General features: G+C 41.6%; 1 protein-coding gene across 2 annotated transcripts; it reads left to right on the forward strand.

The window, feature by feature from the left end:
- Positions 1-12: 12 nt before the first annotated feature.
- Vcf1 (VCP nuclear cofactor family member 1) lies at positions 13-18,347 on the forward strand. Of its 2 annotated transcripts, none has more exons than XM_087208562.1 (3): positions 13-309; positions 5,332-5,349; positions 15,994-18,347. In XM_087208562.1, exons 1-3 carry the CDS (start codon positions 89-91, stop codon positions 16,073-16,075), a joined length of 321 nt encoding a protein of 106 aa, XP_087064688.1. In that variant the 5' UTR covers positions 13-88; the 3' UTR covers positions 16,076-18,347. The 2 variants fall into 2 exon arrangements, with proteins under 2 accessions (XP_087064688.1, XP_004860630.2); XM_004860573.4 differs by having other exon boundaries at positions 66-309; positions 5,250-5,349.
- The last annotated feature ends 367 nt before the right edge of the window (positions 18,348-18,714 follow it).

The raw sequence follows: 18,714 nt of genomic DNA on the forward strand, positions 1-18,714 counted from the left end.
CTCTTCCTGTAGGCGGGGTTAACGGTCGGCGCGGCCGGCCTCGCGCGACTGCGCAGGCGCAAGAGGGTGGTACCAAGGCGGTTGTGACATGGGGGGGCGCGGAGGAGACGCCGGAAGTAGCAGTGGTACGGGTCCGAGCAGGGGGTATTCACCGCCTGCCGAGTCCACCCGTGCGGCGGCAAGAGCAAAGGGCCGAGGAGGTGGGCGTGGCGGCCGCCTGAACACAAGCCCCTCATTTCGCTCTTCGCGCGGAGCGGCGCCTCGTCGCTCCTCTCCACCAGCTGCGATGAGCGAGCGCCTCCGCCCCAGGTAAGAGAGAAGGGACCTGTTTCTTCCCCGGCACCGCACCCGAAGATCTGGGGTTGGAGCTGAAGGGGTGCGCGAAGCGGGGCCCCGAGAAGCTTGGGTCCTGCGCTATTGCGTCTGGGCTGCTCTGCGGTCTGAGGGGGAGAGGAGAGGTCTGCGCGAGTGAGCGGATACCTGGCCCCTGTAGGTGGCCAGAGAAGTGATTTTCCGGGGTCCAGGTCTCCAGCTTTTCCGTCTTTTTCTCTATCTTTTCCTATTTGGAATGAGGTCTCCTGTTCCGGAAGAGAGACGCTGGCCCTAAGCGTCCCTGTCCTACATTTAGGCGGGTGGGGGGATGGGAGAAATGTCTGATCGGGAGAGGGATCCCCTTAAGGTGCCTGTGAGGACGCTGGGCGGGAGCTGATGGCACCCCAAGGTCAGGAGGAAGGAGGGTTGGGCTTTACCCTGCAGCTGGGAGGGCTTACGGTAGGCCGAAGGACTGCCCTGATCGGTTGTGAGCCCAGAAATGCAGATGACCAAGGTGGATTGTGATCCTCTTTCAGCTGTAGCATTAACAGGCAGGATTCTAAACTGTTTGAACGCGGAGCCGTTTGAGAACGGATTACAAGACGAGGTGCGCTCTTTACAGAGCCTGGCCGTCAGGGCCTGGGTCTTCACCGAAGGATTAGTCCACACCAATCTGGGACAGCCCCCCCCCCCCCCATTTTCTTCTACAAGAAGGTGAGAAGAAAATTGGGATGAGTTACCCCATAGTGAAGGAGATCAGTTTTATTTCAAATTAGAACGATCCTTCACCGTGGACCAAGAAGTGAAAACCTGTAGATCGCCAAGTTCAATTTTGTCAATTTTTTGATGAGAAAACACATTAAGAGATAATCCAATTTATCCGCATCTTTTGGGTTTGTTGCTCTTTCCTTTATTCCATTGTAGTTTCGGGTTTAAGATGGACCTTAAGAGTGCCTTTCTTATTCCTTGTGAATGTAATTGACAGTCTTTCCATAAGGACTTTTCCCTGAAAAAATACTATTTCATAAGGTTGAAGTTCTCAAAAGCATCTTGAAGTTATTTGGTCCTGTAGTGAAAATTAGGATCCCCAAACTACGCTGAATTATTGATTTGGGTCATGTAGCAATTGGGACATAAAGCCTCTTTATATAGAAAGGAAGAGTGGGCTATATTTGAAATTATAAGGTGCCCACGGAAATTATAACTTGGTCCATGGCGTTAATGCCAAAAGTGTAATTAAGTGTACTATAGGGAGGAGCATGAAGCAGTAATCTTGCCAATTATTAACAAGATTGTTTAAAGGTTTGAATTAGGCCAAATTGAAATTAGGGCCCAATTACAGACATGACATCAGCATTTTTAAGCCTGATGTAAGCCTGATCTGACTGTCATTTTTCTGCTTCTCAAATCCAGCTTATACTTCTGATAGTCTATGTTGTGTCTCATATCTGAAAAAGTCTAAATATTTCTTAGAACGATTCCGTTTATTATTTACAAATTCCTTTTACAAAGAACCTGAGCATGTTTATCCTGATAGCAGATTCTTTTTATCTAGTACATACACAAATGATCTCAATATGTTTATACTGGTAACTTCATGCTGAAAGAATTGATTGGACAGGCTTTTCTTGCCTGCTTTTCTCCTGTTTCATGGAGTGTGATGGACCAGCTCTGCCAGCTCCACTTATCTTACTATCTCCAAGTTGGTTCATGTCTCTGGGTCTCTCTCCTCAATTTTAAGATAAAAGGTTGATCTAAGATGGTGGTTTTTCAGATTCTTCCACAGACTGCAATGGCTGTAGAGAGGTGGGTGTGTGGCGAGGAGTTCATGTTTCATAACAGATTTTTAACTTTTGTATATGCTGATTTTTAGAAAGTTTGGGAGGGCTGGGGATTTAGCTCAGTGGTGCCACCACCCGTCTTGTAAGCGCAAGGTCCTGAGTTCGATCCTTGGTACCAAAAAGAAAAAAGTGGGAGAGGAGGGGGAAGTAAAAAGGATCAAGATGTGTTATGTATATGTACCAGTTCCCCAAGATGAATATTTGTATTATTTAGCACAAATACATATTAATGAAAGGGGGGGGGGTTAAAGAGTTTGAAAACCAGTCTTCATACTCTTAAGATTACTTCTCTCCTTAGACTCTAGAAGATGACCGGAAGGTTAGAGAGAAATGAAATGATAAAAAGTGGTGAGATCAACCATTATGCAAAGTAACAGATACCAAACCATCATCTGTACTTAGATGCCGAGTGGAGAATATAATCAATTTCAAGGTGCCTGCCAAAATTATAATCTGGTCATGGCATTAATGTCAAAAGCTATAATCTGAGTGTACTGATAAGAGTTGAGCATGAAGCAATAACCTGGCCAGTTATTAATAGGTTGTTCAAAGCAGAATATTTCAAGGATGAAATTTGCTAGGAACCTAGAAAAAGGAGAATAAAGATTTGGTAGGCCTTTTTTCTTTTCTTTTCTTTTTTTTGGTACCAGGGATCAAACTTGGGACCTTGCCCTTGCATGGCAGGCGCTGGAACCACTGAGCTAAATTCCAGGCCCTAGGCCTTCTTAATCCATTACCATCCACAGAAGAGGGCCATCTGTAGGCCAGAGAGATAATGTAACTGGATACAGGGCAAGGATATTTTATGTGACTTTCCCAGAATTTAGTTGAAATCCACAAAACCAGACCATCTTTATTCTTACTTCTTTTTTCCAATGCAACGCCCTTGATGTCCCCCATTATAAATGAGGAAATGGCAAATTTTGGTCAGGCTTCTCAGTTTGGTTAAAGTGACTCAGCAGCCCAAAGCATAATCAGCTGTTGACACACTGATAAAATTAGAGCTCAGTAACAGCATACTGCCATTTGATGAGTTTCTGTTTGTCAACTGGCTGCCAGCAGACATTACTTTGGTATAATAGCACATTCCTGTGTAAATTCTCTAAGCACATTAGGATGGATGAGTTGAATGTGGTGGCACTCGTCTGTAATCCCAGCACTTGGGAGGCTGAGGCAGGAAGACTGTGTTCTAGGCCAGCTTGAACTACAAAATGAAACCCTGTCTCAAAAAAAAGAAAAAAGGGGCCGGGGATTTAGCTCAGTGGTTTCACCGCCTGCTGCATAGGCGCAAGGACTCAAGTTTGATCCCCGGTACCAAAAAAAAAAAGAAAAGAAAAAGAAAAACAAAATATTAGGATGGATGTAGAAGGTTCTTGGTTCAGATTTATGATAATAGTGCATCTGTTAAATGATTATTAACTTCATGTAGCTATTAATGTCCATGTACATAAAAATGTGCAAGTAATTACTCTCCGAGGGTACAGAGTAAATATGGTCTTATTTTACAAATAACTGACTGTTGAATTAGGTTAATGGTGTAGCCTATTGCTGGTTGGTCAAAGCATTATCAGAAGGACACATTCACTTTTTATCATTCCAAACCTAAACTGGGGTCCATACTCATTTGATAAATAAGTTAGATTATGTAGACAATTGTAAAATACAGGGAATTGAGCTGAGAATTTCTACAATATCCAGACTTCGATTTAAAACTTTAGAATTAAGGGACTGTCATAGGCCAAGTGTGGTGGTGCGTATCTATAATCCCAGGACTCTGGAGGCAGAAGGATCATGAATCAAGGCCAGCCTGGGCTACATAGAAAGACCCTGTAAAAAAAAAAAAAAAAGCCTCTACTCACATAGAAAATTATCTACTAACTATTGAAGGTGCTTTGTACTCCAGATTTTCTTTCCAACAGCTGTTTCTCTGACTAGCCTTTTGTCTCTAGAACTTTGAAACTAAGCATTTTCATTATAATTGATGCTGTGCTTTGTTTTGTATATATGAACCTCTAGCCAGTGATATCCAGTGGAACCTTCTGCAGTGAAAGGGATTTTCATGTTCCGTGCTTTTCATTGTGGCAGCCACCAGCTACATGTGGCCCTGTTGCACTGGAAATGCAGTTATTATGACCTAGGAACTGGATTTTAATTTTAGTTTATTTAAATTTAAATAACCATATGGTCAGTGGCTATCATGCTGGACAGTCCAGTTCCAGGCGATTTGACTTTATACCTCCTCTAATTTATTTCTGTTTCCTAATTGGAGTCAAGGTTTTTGGAGTCAAGGTTGTGCTGTGTCATTCAGGCTGGCCTTGAATTTATAGTGATCCTGCTGCCTCTGCCTCCTAGTGCTGGGACTATGGGTGAGCACCATCGTGCCTGGCTCACCTAATTGAGGTTTAGAAATTCTAACAGTACTTAGCTGGGTGTGGTGGCATACATATCTATAATCCCAGCACTCTGGAGGCTGAGGCAGGAGATCCCTGGAGGCCAGCCTGCGCCACATAGACCCTGTCTCAAAATAAATAAATAAACAAACAAACCCTAAAGATTAGAGACTACCACAAACCTTTGATATTTTGTGAGGCAAAGATTTTCAAGGCAAATAGGCAACTGGAGCTATACTGTTCTCTTAAATGTTGTCATGTGAAAGGGAGTAAAAGTGAAGTTAGGTAATTTGTTGGGGTTTTAAAATTTTTTATTTTTTTTTTTTGATTGGTACAGGGGATCAAACTCAGGACCTTGTGCTTGCAAGGCAGGCGTGGTGCCACTAATCTAGTTTGAATGGTTAGGTGTTAATGTCTTGAGCTATTCTTATTTTATTTCTCACAGACATTTAAATTTAAAGTCAAGCTTCTCTTTAGAAATTAGTCTTACTAATTTAAGTTTGACCTTTCTGCCACTATCTTATATTTTTGGTCTTATTGCCCCATGATGGGCATGATGGCCATGTGCTTCCAACTTTACCCTATTGGGGTTTCATAGTAAATTGTTTTTCAGCCAAGAGGACAAATTTATATGTTTCCATGGTTTATAATAGGAGTCTAATGATCAATCACTGGATTGTTATTTCTTCTTGTGTTTTAATTTCAGGAAAAGGAGAAGGAACGGCAATGAAGAAGATAATCATCTCCCACCCCAGAGCAAAAGGAGTAGTAGAAACCCTGTCTTTCAGGATTCCTGGGACACAGAGGTACGAAGTCCACATGGTCACAGACTTGGTGGTTTTCACTGCTTGAGCTGAAAAACCCACTTTTCACTGTGAAATTACATACATTTATTCAAAAAATGACAGTGAGCTTTCTTGATTGCGGTGGTTTCAGCCCTTTTTACAGTTGGGTGCTGCTCCTTTTAAGGAAGTCACATACCTTTCCAGCAGCTGTATGTGCTTGTGTATATTCTTATTCATGGACCTTGAAAGCCCATATTTGAACCCCTATTGTATATTTTAGCAGCCAACTTCTTTTTTTACAAGTTTGCAATGAAAAATTACATTCATCTTGGGGAATTGGTAAATATTTGCTAAAGTTTTTGGTTTCCTAAAAGAGTGCTTCAGTATGCATACTAGGCAGAAAATTTTTGTGCAATTAAAAGGCTACTCTATGGTGAGGAAATGAAGCCAGTATTAAAGTAATGCTACTACTAAATTATGCACCTAAAAATTTTGACCCTTGACGTTTATCACAGTAGCGGAAAAACGCCATAATGAGAAAGATTCCTAAGCCATTCATGCCACGTTTATCACAGTAGCGGAAAAATGCCACAATGAGAAAGATTCCTAGCCTCATTCATACCTATAGCAGAATTCTTATACACCAAAATAAACTGTACTTCAGTTAGTTTCCCAGTAATAGGATTTGACCTGTATCCGGGTCTTATTTTTAAACCAGCAATCCAAACTCACTCACCTAAAAGGGAAGAAAATCAGTAACTCTTATGTAGGAGCAATTATTCAGGAACAATTAAAGAACAAGTACAGATTTCTCCCTTTTAAAATCTCATCAGCTTTGTATTTTCTTTTTTTTATGATTAACAAAAGTAATTGAGCTTTTGTTTAATGTGATAGATAATTGGGGAATCTCAGAGATGAAAGAAAATCAAAGATTAGAGGATGCCGTGAACATCTTATGATAAAACTATATAACAGTAATGACGTTTCCATTATTCTTTTGAATTATAGGACCATTCATTAAAAGTGTGTAGTTACTTTCATGGTATCAACATCATTATTTCTTTCCTATATGTAAATCCTGCTGTGTAATGTTCATATTGATTCAAAGGAGAGAGGGCTGGGGATTTAGCTCAGTGGTGCCACCGCCTGCCTTGCAAGTGCAAGGTCCTGAGCTCGATCCACCGTACCAAAAAAAAAAAAGAAAAGCGTATGTTCACTATTTAAAGGAGAAACTGGGGCACAGAAAATAAAGTCACTTGCCAAAAGATACACAGGCAGGAAAAGGCAGAGAAGGGGCTGCGCCCTAGGCCTTGGCTATTGAGCCACTTCCTCCTGACTGTGGTATGCGTCGTCTCACAGAAGACAGAACACCTGTCCAGAAAGGCTGCTAAATATATCCAGGAGCAGCAAGGTCCAGGGCTTCTCTCAAGTCATAGATAGGAACAGAAGAATAATTTGCTTCCACTTATCTTTAGCTGGAAAATATTTTTCTACATAATTGAACGTATGGTATTAGCTGAAAAACAGTTTTAATTTTTTTGTTTTTGTTTTTGAGACAAGGTCTCGTCGTCAGGCTGACCTTATACTCACTATGTAGCCCAGGCTGTCCTCCAGCTCACTTAGAGTCCCCGCCTCAGCCTCCCATGTGCTGGGATTACAGGTGTGTACCACCACACCTGGCTAGACCATTTATTTTTTTGATAAGTTAGTCTTTTTTTTTTTTTTTTTTTCTTGGTACCAGGAATTGAACTCAGGACCTTGCACTTGCCAGGCAGGTACCATACCACTGAGCTACATCCCTGGCGTGGTTTTTTTTTTTTAATTGAGGTATAATTTACTAGTGCAGGATTTCCCTGACCCCCTTTGGTAAAGCTTTCCAGATGGTGATGTTAGTTAACACCTAAATTAGGTGTGCAAGATGTGAATGTTTGATCCATCTTTGTCTTCCTTTTAGGTCCTGTACAAAGATAACAATATTTTCTTCCCTTGGGCAGTTACTTGGCTGGGTAGAAACTGGCTAGATTTAACTTATATCTTTATAGAATTTCTGTGTAAATCTAGTTTGTGATACTTAGGTATATGCCTTATGAAAAGTACTTTTACTGCAATAAATAAAAGCAGTATACCTTTTTTTGTTTGTTTGTTTGTTTGGTGCCAGGAATTGAATTCAGAGCTATAGGGAGCAGGGAAAGGGCACGTTACTAGAACCTTTGCATTAAGTCCTAGTCTCCTGCAAGCCATGACAGCAGAAGGCAAATTAATTACTATATAGACAGAGATGAGAGTTACAGAAGAAGCTGAACTTTGGGACTGATCAGTGCTGCTCTAGGCAGCGAAGACAACAAAAGACCTCGAGCTTGGCACACCTCTATTCGGTACAACAGTACATTGGAAGAAACTAATGTAGCAGATGACTTGGGGCAGTGAGGATAATCCTAGAACAATGAGGAACTATGTAGATGAAGTTTTGTTTTTTTCCAGAAAGTCTGTAGCTGGGGTAATCTTGCCCTGGAGCATCACAGCATCACCAGACCTTTGAGGTCTTAGCTGTGACTAGAGGCAAAAACAGCAGTTTTGTCTGTACATACCATAGATGGCCTGTAGGCAGGAAAACTAGGTCCTAATCATGATTTAATTGTGAAACAATTTTTCTCCAAAATTATGAAGAATTCCTTTGAGAACCTCACGCTTGCCAGCCAGGCACTGTACCACTGAGCTACATCCCTGGCCCAAAGCAGTACTTTTTTTTTTTGGCACTGGGGATCAAACTTGGGTCCTTGCGCTTGCGCAGCAGGCGATGAAACCACTGAGCTAAATTCCCGGCCCAGCAGTACCTTTTTACAACAGAAAGATCTAAGGTTTTTCTCCTTACCTTTACCATAACTTTCCATCATTACCTTTTTGATTTTTCAGAGGACTGTGATACAACATCAGATAGAGGGAAGTGGAGATAAAATAGAAGTGGTTTACTTAGAACAGCCTGTGGCTTTTTCTTGCCTCTGGGAGAAGGGGAAAATTTTGGATGTTAATAATACAGTACTAGGGTCAGGGATGTAGCTCGGTGGATCCACACCTGCCTAGCAAGTGCAAGGTACTGAGTTCGATCCCTGATACTGGAAGAAAAAAAAAAGTACTAAATTTGAAGAGTATTCTTAGTGGTCATGGAGAAGCATGACAACAAGATAATAGAACCAGTGGATCCATGTGTCCTTAAAATTAGGATTCTATAAATCCATTTGTTTTAACTGAGAATTGTTAGGTGATTTTTTTTAAAGTCTGAATTTAAGTGATAATGGGAATGTTTAGCCTAATTTTAAAAAATGTTTTGTTTTTTTTTTTTGGTACCAGGGATCAAACTCGGGTCCTTGCACATGCGCAGAAGGTGGCGAAACCACTGAGCTAAATCCCTGGCCCAAAAAATGGTATTTTAAAGCTGGGCATGGTGGCAGGAGGCAGGAGGATTGCTATAAGTTCCAGGCCAGCTTGGGATACATAGTGAGTTCAAGGCCTGTCTGAACTATGTAGTGAGACACCCTCCATCCCAAGGGAAAAAAGCTCTTAAGTTTTATCTGTTCTTATTTTTAATCTGCTTTAGCATAGTAGGTACATGCTAAGGGACAGAACTATTTTGGCAAAATTTCTTTTGGGAAAAACTTGAGGGTTTTATGTGTGTATGTGTGGTGCTGGAGTTTGAAGCCAAGGCCTTGTTGTTTTGAAACTGTTGTCAGATTGCCCAGGCTGTCCTCAAGCATGAGGTCTTCCTCCTGCAGCCTCTCATGTAGCTGGGATCATACCCTCACCACCTGAAAATGAACTTGGAAAGACCCATTCAGAATGGAGAAGCAGTCCTGTTTAATTTGCATTGTATGTCTTAGGAAACTTTGCTCACAGTGGAAGGCCTTGAAATGTGAGGAACACATGCCATCGGCCTCACAGCGAACCGTGCCATCCCCAGCAGGTTCCTGTTGAAAGTACCTGTTAATGTTTATCGTTAAGTACTAAAGATACACACACATCTTTTCCTACAGGAAGGAGTTACTTTTGTTGGCCTGTGGAAATTTAAACAAAATGAAGTGATAGATAACAATATTTAGTTAGGAAGGCATTTAAAATACAGTATGTGCTCTAACTTCACCTTTTAAAGGAAAACAGGTACAGAAAGGGTGTTATTTATTCATAGAGACAGAAAAGTTATCACCTGCATTTTCTCTCTTGCTTCTTTACAAAGTGGTTTTAGTTAACCCACTGCATGAACGTGGAATCTTAGAATCTCATCAGTGTTAGCAGACCTGCAGCTCTCTGAGATTATTGAGCACTAACATACTATTTTGCACATTAGATGTTCTAATAGACTTGTCTAAACTCATCTCTCACATTTAATCCAGATCCTGCAGCAGCCTTAGAATGAAAACTTCATTTAGACTACAGAAATGGTGTATACTGTGGGTGAGGTTTCTTTTTTTGTTTTGTTTTACAGTTTATGTAAATTAAAAGCACCAGTGAATGGGGAGATGGAGGTAAAAGAAGATGAAAATAACTGTGCTGGTCTCTTTTTCTAATTGAGGAAAAAGCATATTGCTCTAGATAATAAAGACACTCATATATTCTGGTTCTGTTTTTGTGAAACAGACTTCAGCAATTAGTCCTTCCTGGGCAGCTTTCTAAAGGTTATTCATACAGATAATGTTTAGAGTCATTTTGTTTCTGCCATGCGTATAAATGAGTTATCTTTTAAACTGACTTCACACCCAGAAAAATAAAAGGCAGGCCTAGCTGGGGCACCAGGAGTTCTTTGTCTCTGGTGAATAATGGTGAGCCCTGTAGACTAAGAAAATGAACTTCTGTTGTCCTGGCCTCGGCTTCACAACTTAAGCATATCTCTCTGCCAAGGAGAATGGAATGCCCCTCTGCATTTCTGCAGTACATTCTCTGAAGGCAAGCCTTTTCTAGTACTTCTTCCTTCTCCACATTCTTCAGATTGGTCTCCTCAGATTCTTATCCACTGGGTCTTCACTGTCCTACTAATGTGCTTTTTTCTCCTCTTCCTAACTAATCTTCTGTCTGCCTTATTTTCCCTCAGCTTCTCTTTGTCCCTTCATCCCCAGCTTTCTTTGCCTGTGTGCAGCCTCTATGGGTTCTTCTCATAGGCCTTTCCTCTCAGTCCTGCTTCCTTCTTGCAAAGCTTACCAGTGGTCTTTTCTCTCCGCATACCTTTACTGCGCGCCTGCTACTAACCACACGTTGTGGCTCCCCCAGGTCAGTGGAGTGAAATGTGGCTGTAAACCTTTCATGTATGTTTTTTCTCTTAGCAGCTCCTCCTGCTGTGACTCCAGCTGTACAACACTTTTACTAGACATTACTCTCCAGAGCACACCTTTCTTTTCTGGGTTTGTTCTTGTTCTCCCACTTTGCCACCTCCTGCCTATTGGAACTCTTCCTCATCTTTCTAGGTCTAGAAGAGATACCCTTCATTCAAGAGCTTCTCAGTGCTCAGACAGCATGCATCTCTGGGTTCCTGTCACTGCAGTAGCCACAGACTGGTTATCAGTGATGCATTGCCACTATTCTCCTCTTGATTAAGCGCAGTAAACATTTATGGATTGATGGCGCAGCCCCAGTGAAGGGCCCCCTTGTACGTAGTAGGCATACAGACATTTGTTTGGATAGCAGTTGGACATGAGAACAAATTGTGCCCTGCTGTTTGCCAAGCATAGTCATGAGTTAGAGCCCTGGGATGTACCATCTTTATAGAAGCTCACGGACGATTCCAAAATTAACTGCATCAGGAGTTTTCTTCTATATCTCCTTTAGGTGTCTAAAGTTAAAGGATACACTTCATTAAAGGTACACTTCATTATTGCCTAAGCAAACACAGACCCCTCCTCCCTCTTTGTATAGATCTTCAAAACAGGATACCTGGTACTGGGAATTGAACCAGGGCTCATGGATGCTAGGCAAGTGCTATGCCCCCAACCCCAAAATAGGACTCTTACCAGTTCCATTTGCACATTGTGTAGAGAGCTCTGTGGCTGGAGTCTTCATCAGTTTAATTTTGTTTTGCTTGGATTCATGGATTTGCAGGGGATATTTATTTCACATTTTTAACTAAAATCTTATTGACTAGTAATTTATCATGAAAATGTCCCGGTCATATTCAACACTAACCCTGAATGAACAATTAAAAGAAAAGAACATGAGCTTTGTAACTGTCAATTTGGATAAATTGATGAGCCTCTGTAAGGAATCAGGATCTTGAGGCTAGGATTTTGTTTTTTGCTTTTTTTGGTACCAGAGATTGAACTCAGGTCCTTCCACCTGTGAGGCAGGCGGTGGGCCAGGCGGCGGAACCACTGAGCTAAATCCCTGACCGGGATTTTGTTTTTTTAAAGGATGTTTCTCTGTGTAGCTGAGGCTGGCTTGGAAAGCATGATCCTCCTTCCTCAGCCTCTGGAAGGTTGGGATTACAGATGTGTAGTATCACACCCATTTTTTTTTTTTTTTTTTTTTGAGACAGTGTGCATTTCAGGCTGGCCTTGAACTTTCTGTGTAGCCCAGGCTGGTCTCAGCAGGCAATCCTCCTGCCTCAGCCTCCTAAGTGCTGGGATTACAGGCTTGGGCTGCCATGCCCTGCAATCATACCTATTGTAGGATTCTTACTTGGTGGGTTGTTCTCAGTCCCCGGATTTTTGGGTTTTCTTTTCTCTTTGGTTAAAGAATTTACTGTCTTCAAAAACAGCTCCAACAAGGTAAAAATGCTTCTATCTATACTAGGATAGCAGTTTTAACTTTCAGAACCGTGCACTATTGAATAGTGATTTCCCACCTCAAATAATATTATATTAAACTGTCACCAAGTTGGGAGAAATGTGATTTTTTTTTTTCTAATTTTGCTTTTAGAAGACAGAAACAGTTTAGCTTCTTTGTATGTCTAAGGCACTGGTGGAGAGTAAAATTTCAGGGATTTTGTTTTTTTTTTTTTGGTATCTGGTCCTTGTGCTTTCGAGGCAAGCGGCAGAACCACTGAGCTAAATCCCTGGCCCAAAATTTGTTTTTATGCATTTGAAGTAAACAGTAAATAAGTCTTTCCTTTATCTCAGAAAGCAGAACCCTTTTGGTGGCTAACAGTGTTAAGATCGATCCTAGTAACTTTTGAACTTTTTTACCCCTGCTCAAAGAAATCTGTGACCCAGGACATAACAGATGTATTTGTGAATCCTTGAAGAAGGGCTTCATGGGATAGTTGTCCTTACTGTTATGCTACACACCAATGGGTTTTACCCTCAATTCGGCAAATCCTGGTCCACCTGTGGATTGTGAGGTTCCCAAAGCCTCATTAGTAGTGGGCGGCCCAGCCTGAACTGGCAGGAAACAACCAGTGTCTTTGAAAGAAATGGATTGTTTTTAGCTTTGATGGCAGCAATTAACATTTTACATGTATTAAAATAACACAAAGTCTTATGTAGATGCTTTTTTATTAGCTTAAAAGTATCATTGACCTGCTTAATACACATGACCACAATTGGAGCAGCTTTAGATGTGGGTTGTTTTTTTTTTTTTGAGTTTCACTGTGTAGTTCAGGCTGGCTTTGAACTATGTGGCCCAGGCTGGCCTCGAACTGGAAGTGATCCTCCTGCCTCAGCCTCCTGAGGGCTGGGATTACAGGTAGCTTTAGATATTTTTGTTTTTAAATATCTGAAATGTGTATTTTGGGATGGTTTCCAACACATCCCAATTTAGGCTGTTTTTAGTACTGCTTCCTTCTTTTTTTTTCTGTTTTACCATATTGAGTACTGCTTCCTTCTAAAGCACCATCTCTCTGGCAGCCTTGCCCTTTCTGTAGGTTGGGAGAGGACAGCAGAGCAGCGAGCGGCAAAACCACTACTGTGTGTTCCTGGTTAACACTTGATGGTTTCTACTGTCTTGGGCCTTTCGCGTTTGTGTGGTAGGGTTTGGGGCTCTGTGCTAGGCACTGTTTGTGTTTCGTCTTCTCTTCTAGAGAGGGATGAAGGAGACTATGAGAGGCTTGTTCTTCTGGGGAATTTGTCACTGCTGCAAAGCTAGAAGTTCTTAAGTAGATAAGAGGTAAAATAGACTTCCTGACATCTTCCTAACAGGAACAATAAATACATTTTTTTGCTCAGTCTTAAATTTAGAAGTACTTAAAGACCTTACCTAGCTCTGTAGTAGCATTCTTTAGTTTACCTACTCATGATTAATTTTTGTCCTCAAAAAATTTTTTTCATAGAAGCTATAGAAAATAAAAATATTAAAAGTATAATAAAGACCAAAAAAAGTAAAATAAAAGATCCAAATTTGAAACATTTTGCCATATATATCCACCCTTCCAGACTATTTTTGGTGTACACATTACCTTAAAGAAAAACATTTTAAGCCAGGTATGGTGGCACATGCTTGTAATTCTAGCACTTGGGAGGTTGAGGCAGGAGGATCACCACGAGTTCAAAGACCAGCCTGGGCTACATAGTTCAAGGCCAGCCTGAACTACACTGTTAGACTTTGTCTCTCCTAAAAAAAATTATTTTAAAAAGCAGCTGACATACTGACAAAGACTCTCCAAGCTTGCCACTCTTTAGTGGGTTCATACAATAATTGGAGGGAGTATCAGGTGACTCAGAGGGTGGCGTTAATCATAGGAGGAGACATGAGCTTATGCTGAGGAGGATCTTAAGTCAATGAAGATCTTCTGTTGATGAGGATGTGAGATGAGCAAAACATTCTTAAAATAGTAGGTGGGAGTTAAGCTGATAAGGAATTTGTCCCTCCCCAGGTGAAACCTTTCTCTCTTTGATTACTACTCAGCTTTTGAAGAACCAGGATATCTTCAGATGATGTGCTCTTGCCCTTGAGTGTCACAGCATCGGGACCATTGAGGCCTCAATGAGCTGTGACCGAGGCACATGGAGTTACTTTTCCCGCATGCCATAGCCAGCTCGTGGGCAAGGACATTAGGCCCCACACAGCCCTAATCATAATTAATTATGAGGGGATTTCCCCAAATCATGTAGAATGGCTCCCAACAATGGATAGAGCTAGGCTTTAAAAATCACATTATGTATCTGGAAACATTTTATGTAAATTTATTTTTACAATGAAAGTATATAACACCCACATTGAAAAAAGTTATATAAGGGGTAGAAAAAATAAGTAGTTATAATCCTTCCATTCTGACATAACTACTGTGAACTCTTTTTTAAGTCTTATATATATGGACTTTACATAGTTATAAGTATATGTATCTGAAAACCAAAGTCTGTCTTTAAGAGAACATAAATTTGGATGTATGAAAGGGACACATTTGAAAAAAATATATACCAAATCATTATAATCTTAACTTTCTTGTGCATCGATTCCTTCCAGTATTGTGTTGAGTCATAGAGAAGGGAACTGCTATTCAAATGCAGTGTTAAAATTATAAAAATCATAATTGTGAAAAGGGTCCTTGGCATTACCTTCTGTTTTTAGAATCCTAGTGTCAGAAGGCAGAGATTTCTGAGTGACTTGCTTTGATTAGGGACAGCAACTTTCTGAATAGTAACTTCTTTAGGATAACTAAAGCTGGACATCGTGCCACCTGCCTGTGATTTTAGCACTCAGGAGGCTGAGGCAGGTAGATTGCCACAAGTTAGAGGCCAACATGGGTGTCTAGGATGAGATGATCACAAATGTGGCATAGGTTTTTAGTTTTTAATCGTATCACTGGAATCCATCTTATTTGTTACGGAAGACACTTCAAAAAAAATACTGTGTCACTTTTCCTAAGAGGCTGAGTAGTTTCTTCTTTGATGAGTAGAAAGTATTAGAATGGATGGTAACAGCAGGTAGAGAGATGAGTAAAGGAGTTAAGTTGTAGTTATTATTTATTTACTTTTTTGGTGGTACTGGGAAATGAACCTAGGATCTTCCCACTACGCTACATACTCCCAACCTCTTATTATTGTGAGACAAGGTGTAAGTCACTAAGTCACCCACGCTGGGGTCCCACTTTGTGATCCCCCAGGCTCAGCCTCCCAGAGTGCTGGGACTCGAAGCGTTTGCCATCACACCCAACTGAGGTGGACTGAAGTTGTCCGAAAAAATTGTAGGATGACTTTAGAAGAGAAACCCCATGAAGGTGAACCCCTTTCTGTCTGTCATAGGGTAAAACCCATTAAGGTTTGGGCCAGAAGATGCAGTAGGGCTCATTTTCAGGGGATATCTCTTCTAAAATCATGCTAGAACTTACTTTCTGGGTAGGACGTCTTTTTGAGGAAACATAGTTGAACAGTGTGGATTTGGAAGGTCTCTGTTTAAATCCAGATACACTGTGTCATGGGGCTAATCCATCCCACTCAATCCAACAAGATAGTTGTGAGGGTAGAACGCAGTGTCATATATGAATATGCCTTATAAATTTACCTTGAGGCCCAGAATCCATGCTTGTGCCAGAGTAGGAAGACTCTTTTGTATGTATGTATGTATTTATATATTTATTTTGGTACCGGGGATCAAACTCAGGACCTTGCACTTGCGAGGCAGGTGGCAGCACCACTGAGCTAAATCTCTGGCCCCAGAGTAGGAAGACTCAACAGGGTGTTGTATGTTAAGCCACAGTAAAGCTCTTATGCAGCAAGATAGGCTGACCCTGGTTCTTCCTTTTTCTTCCAGTCTTCGAGCAGTGACAGTGGCGGGAGCAGCAGCACCAGCATCCATAGCCCAGACCGGGCTAGTGGGCCAGAGAGCGGCTTAAGCCAGGTCATGCCCGGATCCAGCCCCAACACTCCTCAGCCCATGCCTGAGCAGTCTGCCCTGTGCCAAGGCCCTTACTTCCACATCAACCAGACCCTGAAGGAGGCCCACTTTCACAGCCTACAGCACCGAGGACGGCCTCTGACATGATGCACCAGAAGTTTCTTACCTTCTGTGAAGGGACAGTGCTGTGCAGATTTGATACTTCAACTTAGGATTTGTTTTGAAAAATTGCACACAGAAAAACCTGCCTGTTGGCTTTTCAGTCTATTTGAAATAACAGGTTAACAGGCAATTGTTTACTTGTGGTTCTGCTGCACTATTGCAATTTCAAAGGGGCTTCGAAGCAATTTTTTATAGGATTCTTTTGAGGGAGGGTATGATCCATGTCAAGGTAGTGGTGTGAGGAAATTTCATCTGTGTGTCGCATCCATAGTGTGTCCAATTCAGACTGATTTTTCAATCGGTCACCTAGAAGTTCTACTTTATGTAAAAGGATCTTTTAAAAGTGCGGGATCTTCAATTTTTTTAATTCAGTAAACTAGGGAAGAGTATCTAGTTTCCATGAAAAAACTCGTTTTCCAAAAGATAGGAAGCTTGATTCAGTCTTGCACTGAAATTAATTGCCATACTACCTCTTAGTATATAGACATCCTATGGAAAGTACTCTGTCTGTTTTAACAGAACAATCAGATCCAATTTACTGTGGAAGTGAAGCACCCTCCCTAGTGACGGTCTCCACTCTTTGTTATATATTTGTACTTCCAGGGAGAATGTCCTTCAGACTCTTGGATAGCCAGATAACTTCTACATCACTATTCCTCCAGAGTCTGCACTTCAGACTTTACTAGAAAATACTGCACGGTTCTGAAAGTCAAAGAATATGTGATGACTTTTTGTCCTACTTCAAGCTTGTAAGTTGTACCAGCAGCTTATGTGACCTTACATCATTCCATCTTGTAGTGTCAATAGCTAAGGCATAGATGAATGCTGATAAAGCATAAGCTAGCCGAACTGATGTCCACAGTAACAAACAGTGAAGTCATCCCCCCCCCCCAACAGGACTAGGGGACCACATTCCATTACTGACTCTGGAATTGTATGGCTTAGAAGTGAGCAGAGGCACTGTCCAGAAAACAATACAGGAGTATTTAAGGACATGGGCATGTTCCTGTGTTATTTTGTCATACCTGAGAGCCAGCCAAGTTTGAATAATGAAGGTGAGGATGTTTCATCTTTCTCACTGATGAGCTGTCTGAAGAGGAGAGTGCCAGGGGGCCAGCCTGCCATTGGATATAGAGGAAGTGCCTTAGAGTCCACCGGAAGCCTCTGCCTGCTCCCCTTCTGCTCCCTCTGCACTGCAGTCCATGCCCCTCCATTTGGAAACCACACTGCACACACAGCCCAGCTGAGATGCTTGGATGCCTCTAGTAAGAGGACTTTGCTCTTTGTCAGGGTTGAAAAGGATGTGGGGAACAGCATGGGGTTCTGTTACCTGACAACTCAAATCTTGAAAATGAAGACTGTTCCAGAAGAGAGTAAGATTCACCCAGTTTCCACAGTCTGTTCCTCTAATATGGATAGAATATAAAGGCCAGTAGCGGGATGTGGAAACTAGTGTTATGGGGGAATAGTTACAGCACAGGCCATGCTTAAAGAGCATGGGGTTTTGACAAAGAGTTTTTTATCTTTTTTAAAATTCTTTACTAACTCTCACCCTGATTTTAAAACCAGATGTTTGACAAGAACTTTGGATCTTAATGGGTTTGATGGCAGGGAATATGGAAAGGACATGTTGCTAACATTTTTGTCTAACAATAAAAGAAACAACAACTGAATGCTCTTAAGACAAGCTGAGCTCTCAATCAGACCTGTATATAACACAATTCAGAAACACCCAGGATGACTCCTTCAGGCTTAATGGATGGCACCCTACTGAAACAAAATGTGTATTAAGAAAATGTAAAAATGGAGGAAGCAAACTCATTTCCCACTCAACTAAAAGATATAGAAGGTGAAACCATCACCAGGACAAAAGGATTTTCTCCAAATTAGTACACTCAATGCTGGGCTTGCAGTTACCCTTCTTACTCAATGCAAGAAACCATCTTCATCCTGTTTGCACATCGTCTACAGCCTTGCAGTGTGGGATACATTTCTATTATACTGCTACTTGGTAGTGTCAATGGGCATATGTTAAATCTTCTATTGGTTCAAGCTAGTAAAACCTTGTATTTCTCTATTGCGCCGCCATTAAAAGCAGCATTAGTGCATTTTGTCATCCAGTTCTTTATCAGTTACTTCACAGGGAGTTGACTGGGTGGTGTGGGACAGGATCAGTAGGAAAGAACCTCCTGGGCACTAACCTGGGCTTTTGTTTCAATGCTTTTGCTGGTGGACTTAGCCTTCCACGTGCTCGTCATGCTCAGTGGAAGCAGGCCAAACCTCCAGGAGGAGAGGAAGAATTTCAGTGGCGCGAAGGGGCAGCCTTGGGGCCCAGTGAATGTTCTCAGGATCTGATTCACCTGATCTGACTTGAAGCCAGTGGCAGGATGTTAGGGGCTTCCTGGCAGTTGAACATACTGCTGCAGGGGGTGAACTGGTTCTCCGTACCAGTAACCAGTCCAAACAGAACCTGAC

This window comes from Heterocephalus glaber, unplaced genomic scaffold, assembly GCF_053883595.1.
Source record: "Heterocephalus glaber isolate CG9 unplaced genomic scaffold, H.glaber_assembly_v1.0 deba00000937, whole genome shotgun sequence".
NCBI lineage: Eukaryota > Metazoa > Chordata > Mammalia > Rodentia > Bathyergidae > Heterocephalus > Heterocephalus glaber.

Bases quoted from the DNA above. Each gene is read 5' to 3' on its own strand.
- Vcf1 (XM_004860573.4), top strand. From the start codon at position 89: ATGGGGGGGCGCGGAGGAGACGCCGGAAGTAGCAGTGGTACGGGTCCG. The intron at 310-5,249 runs GTAAGAGAGAAG...TTTTAATTTCAG, and splicing joins AGCGAGCGCCTCCGCCCCAG to GAAAAGGAGAAGGAACGGCA. The intron at 5,350-15,993 runs GTACGAAGTCCA...TTTTTCTTCCAG, and splicing joins AGGATTCCTGGGACACAGAG to TCTTCGAGCAGTGACAGTGG.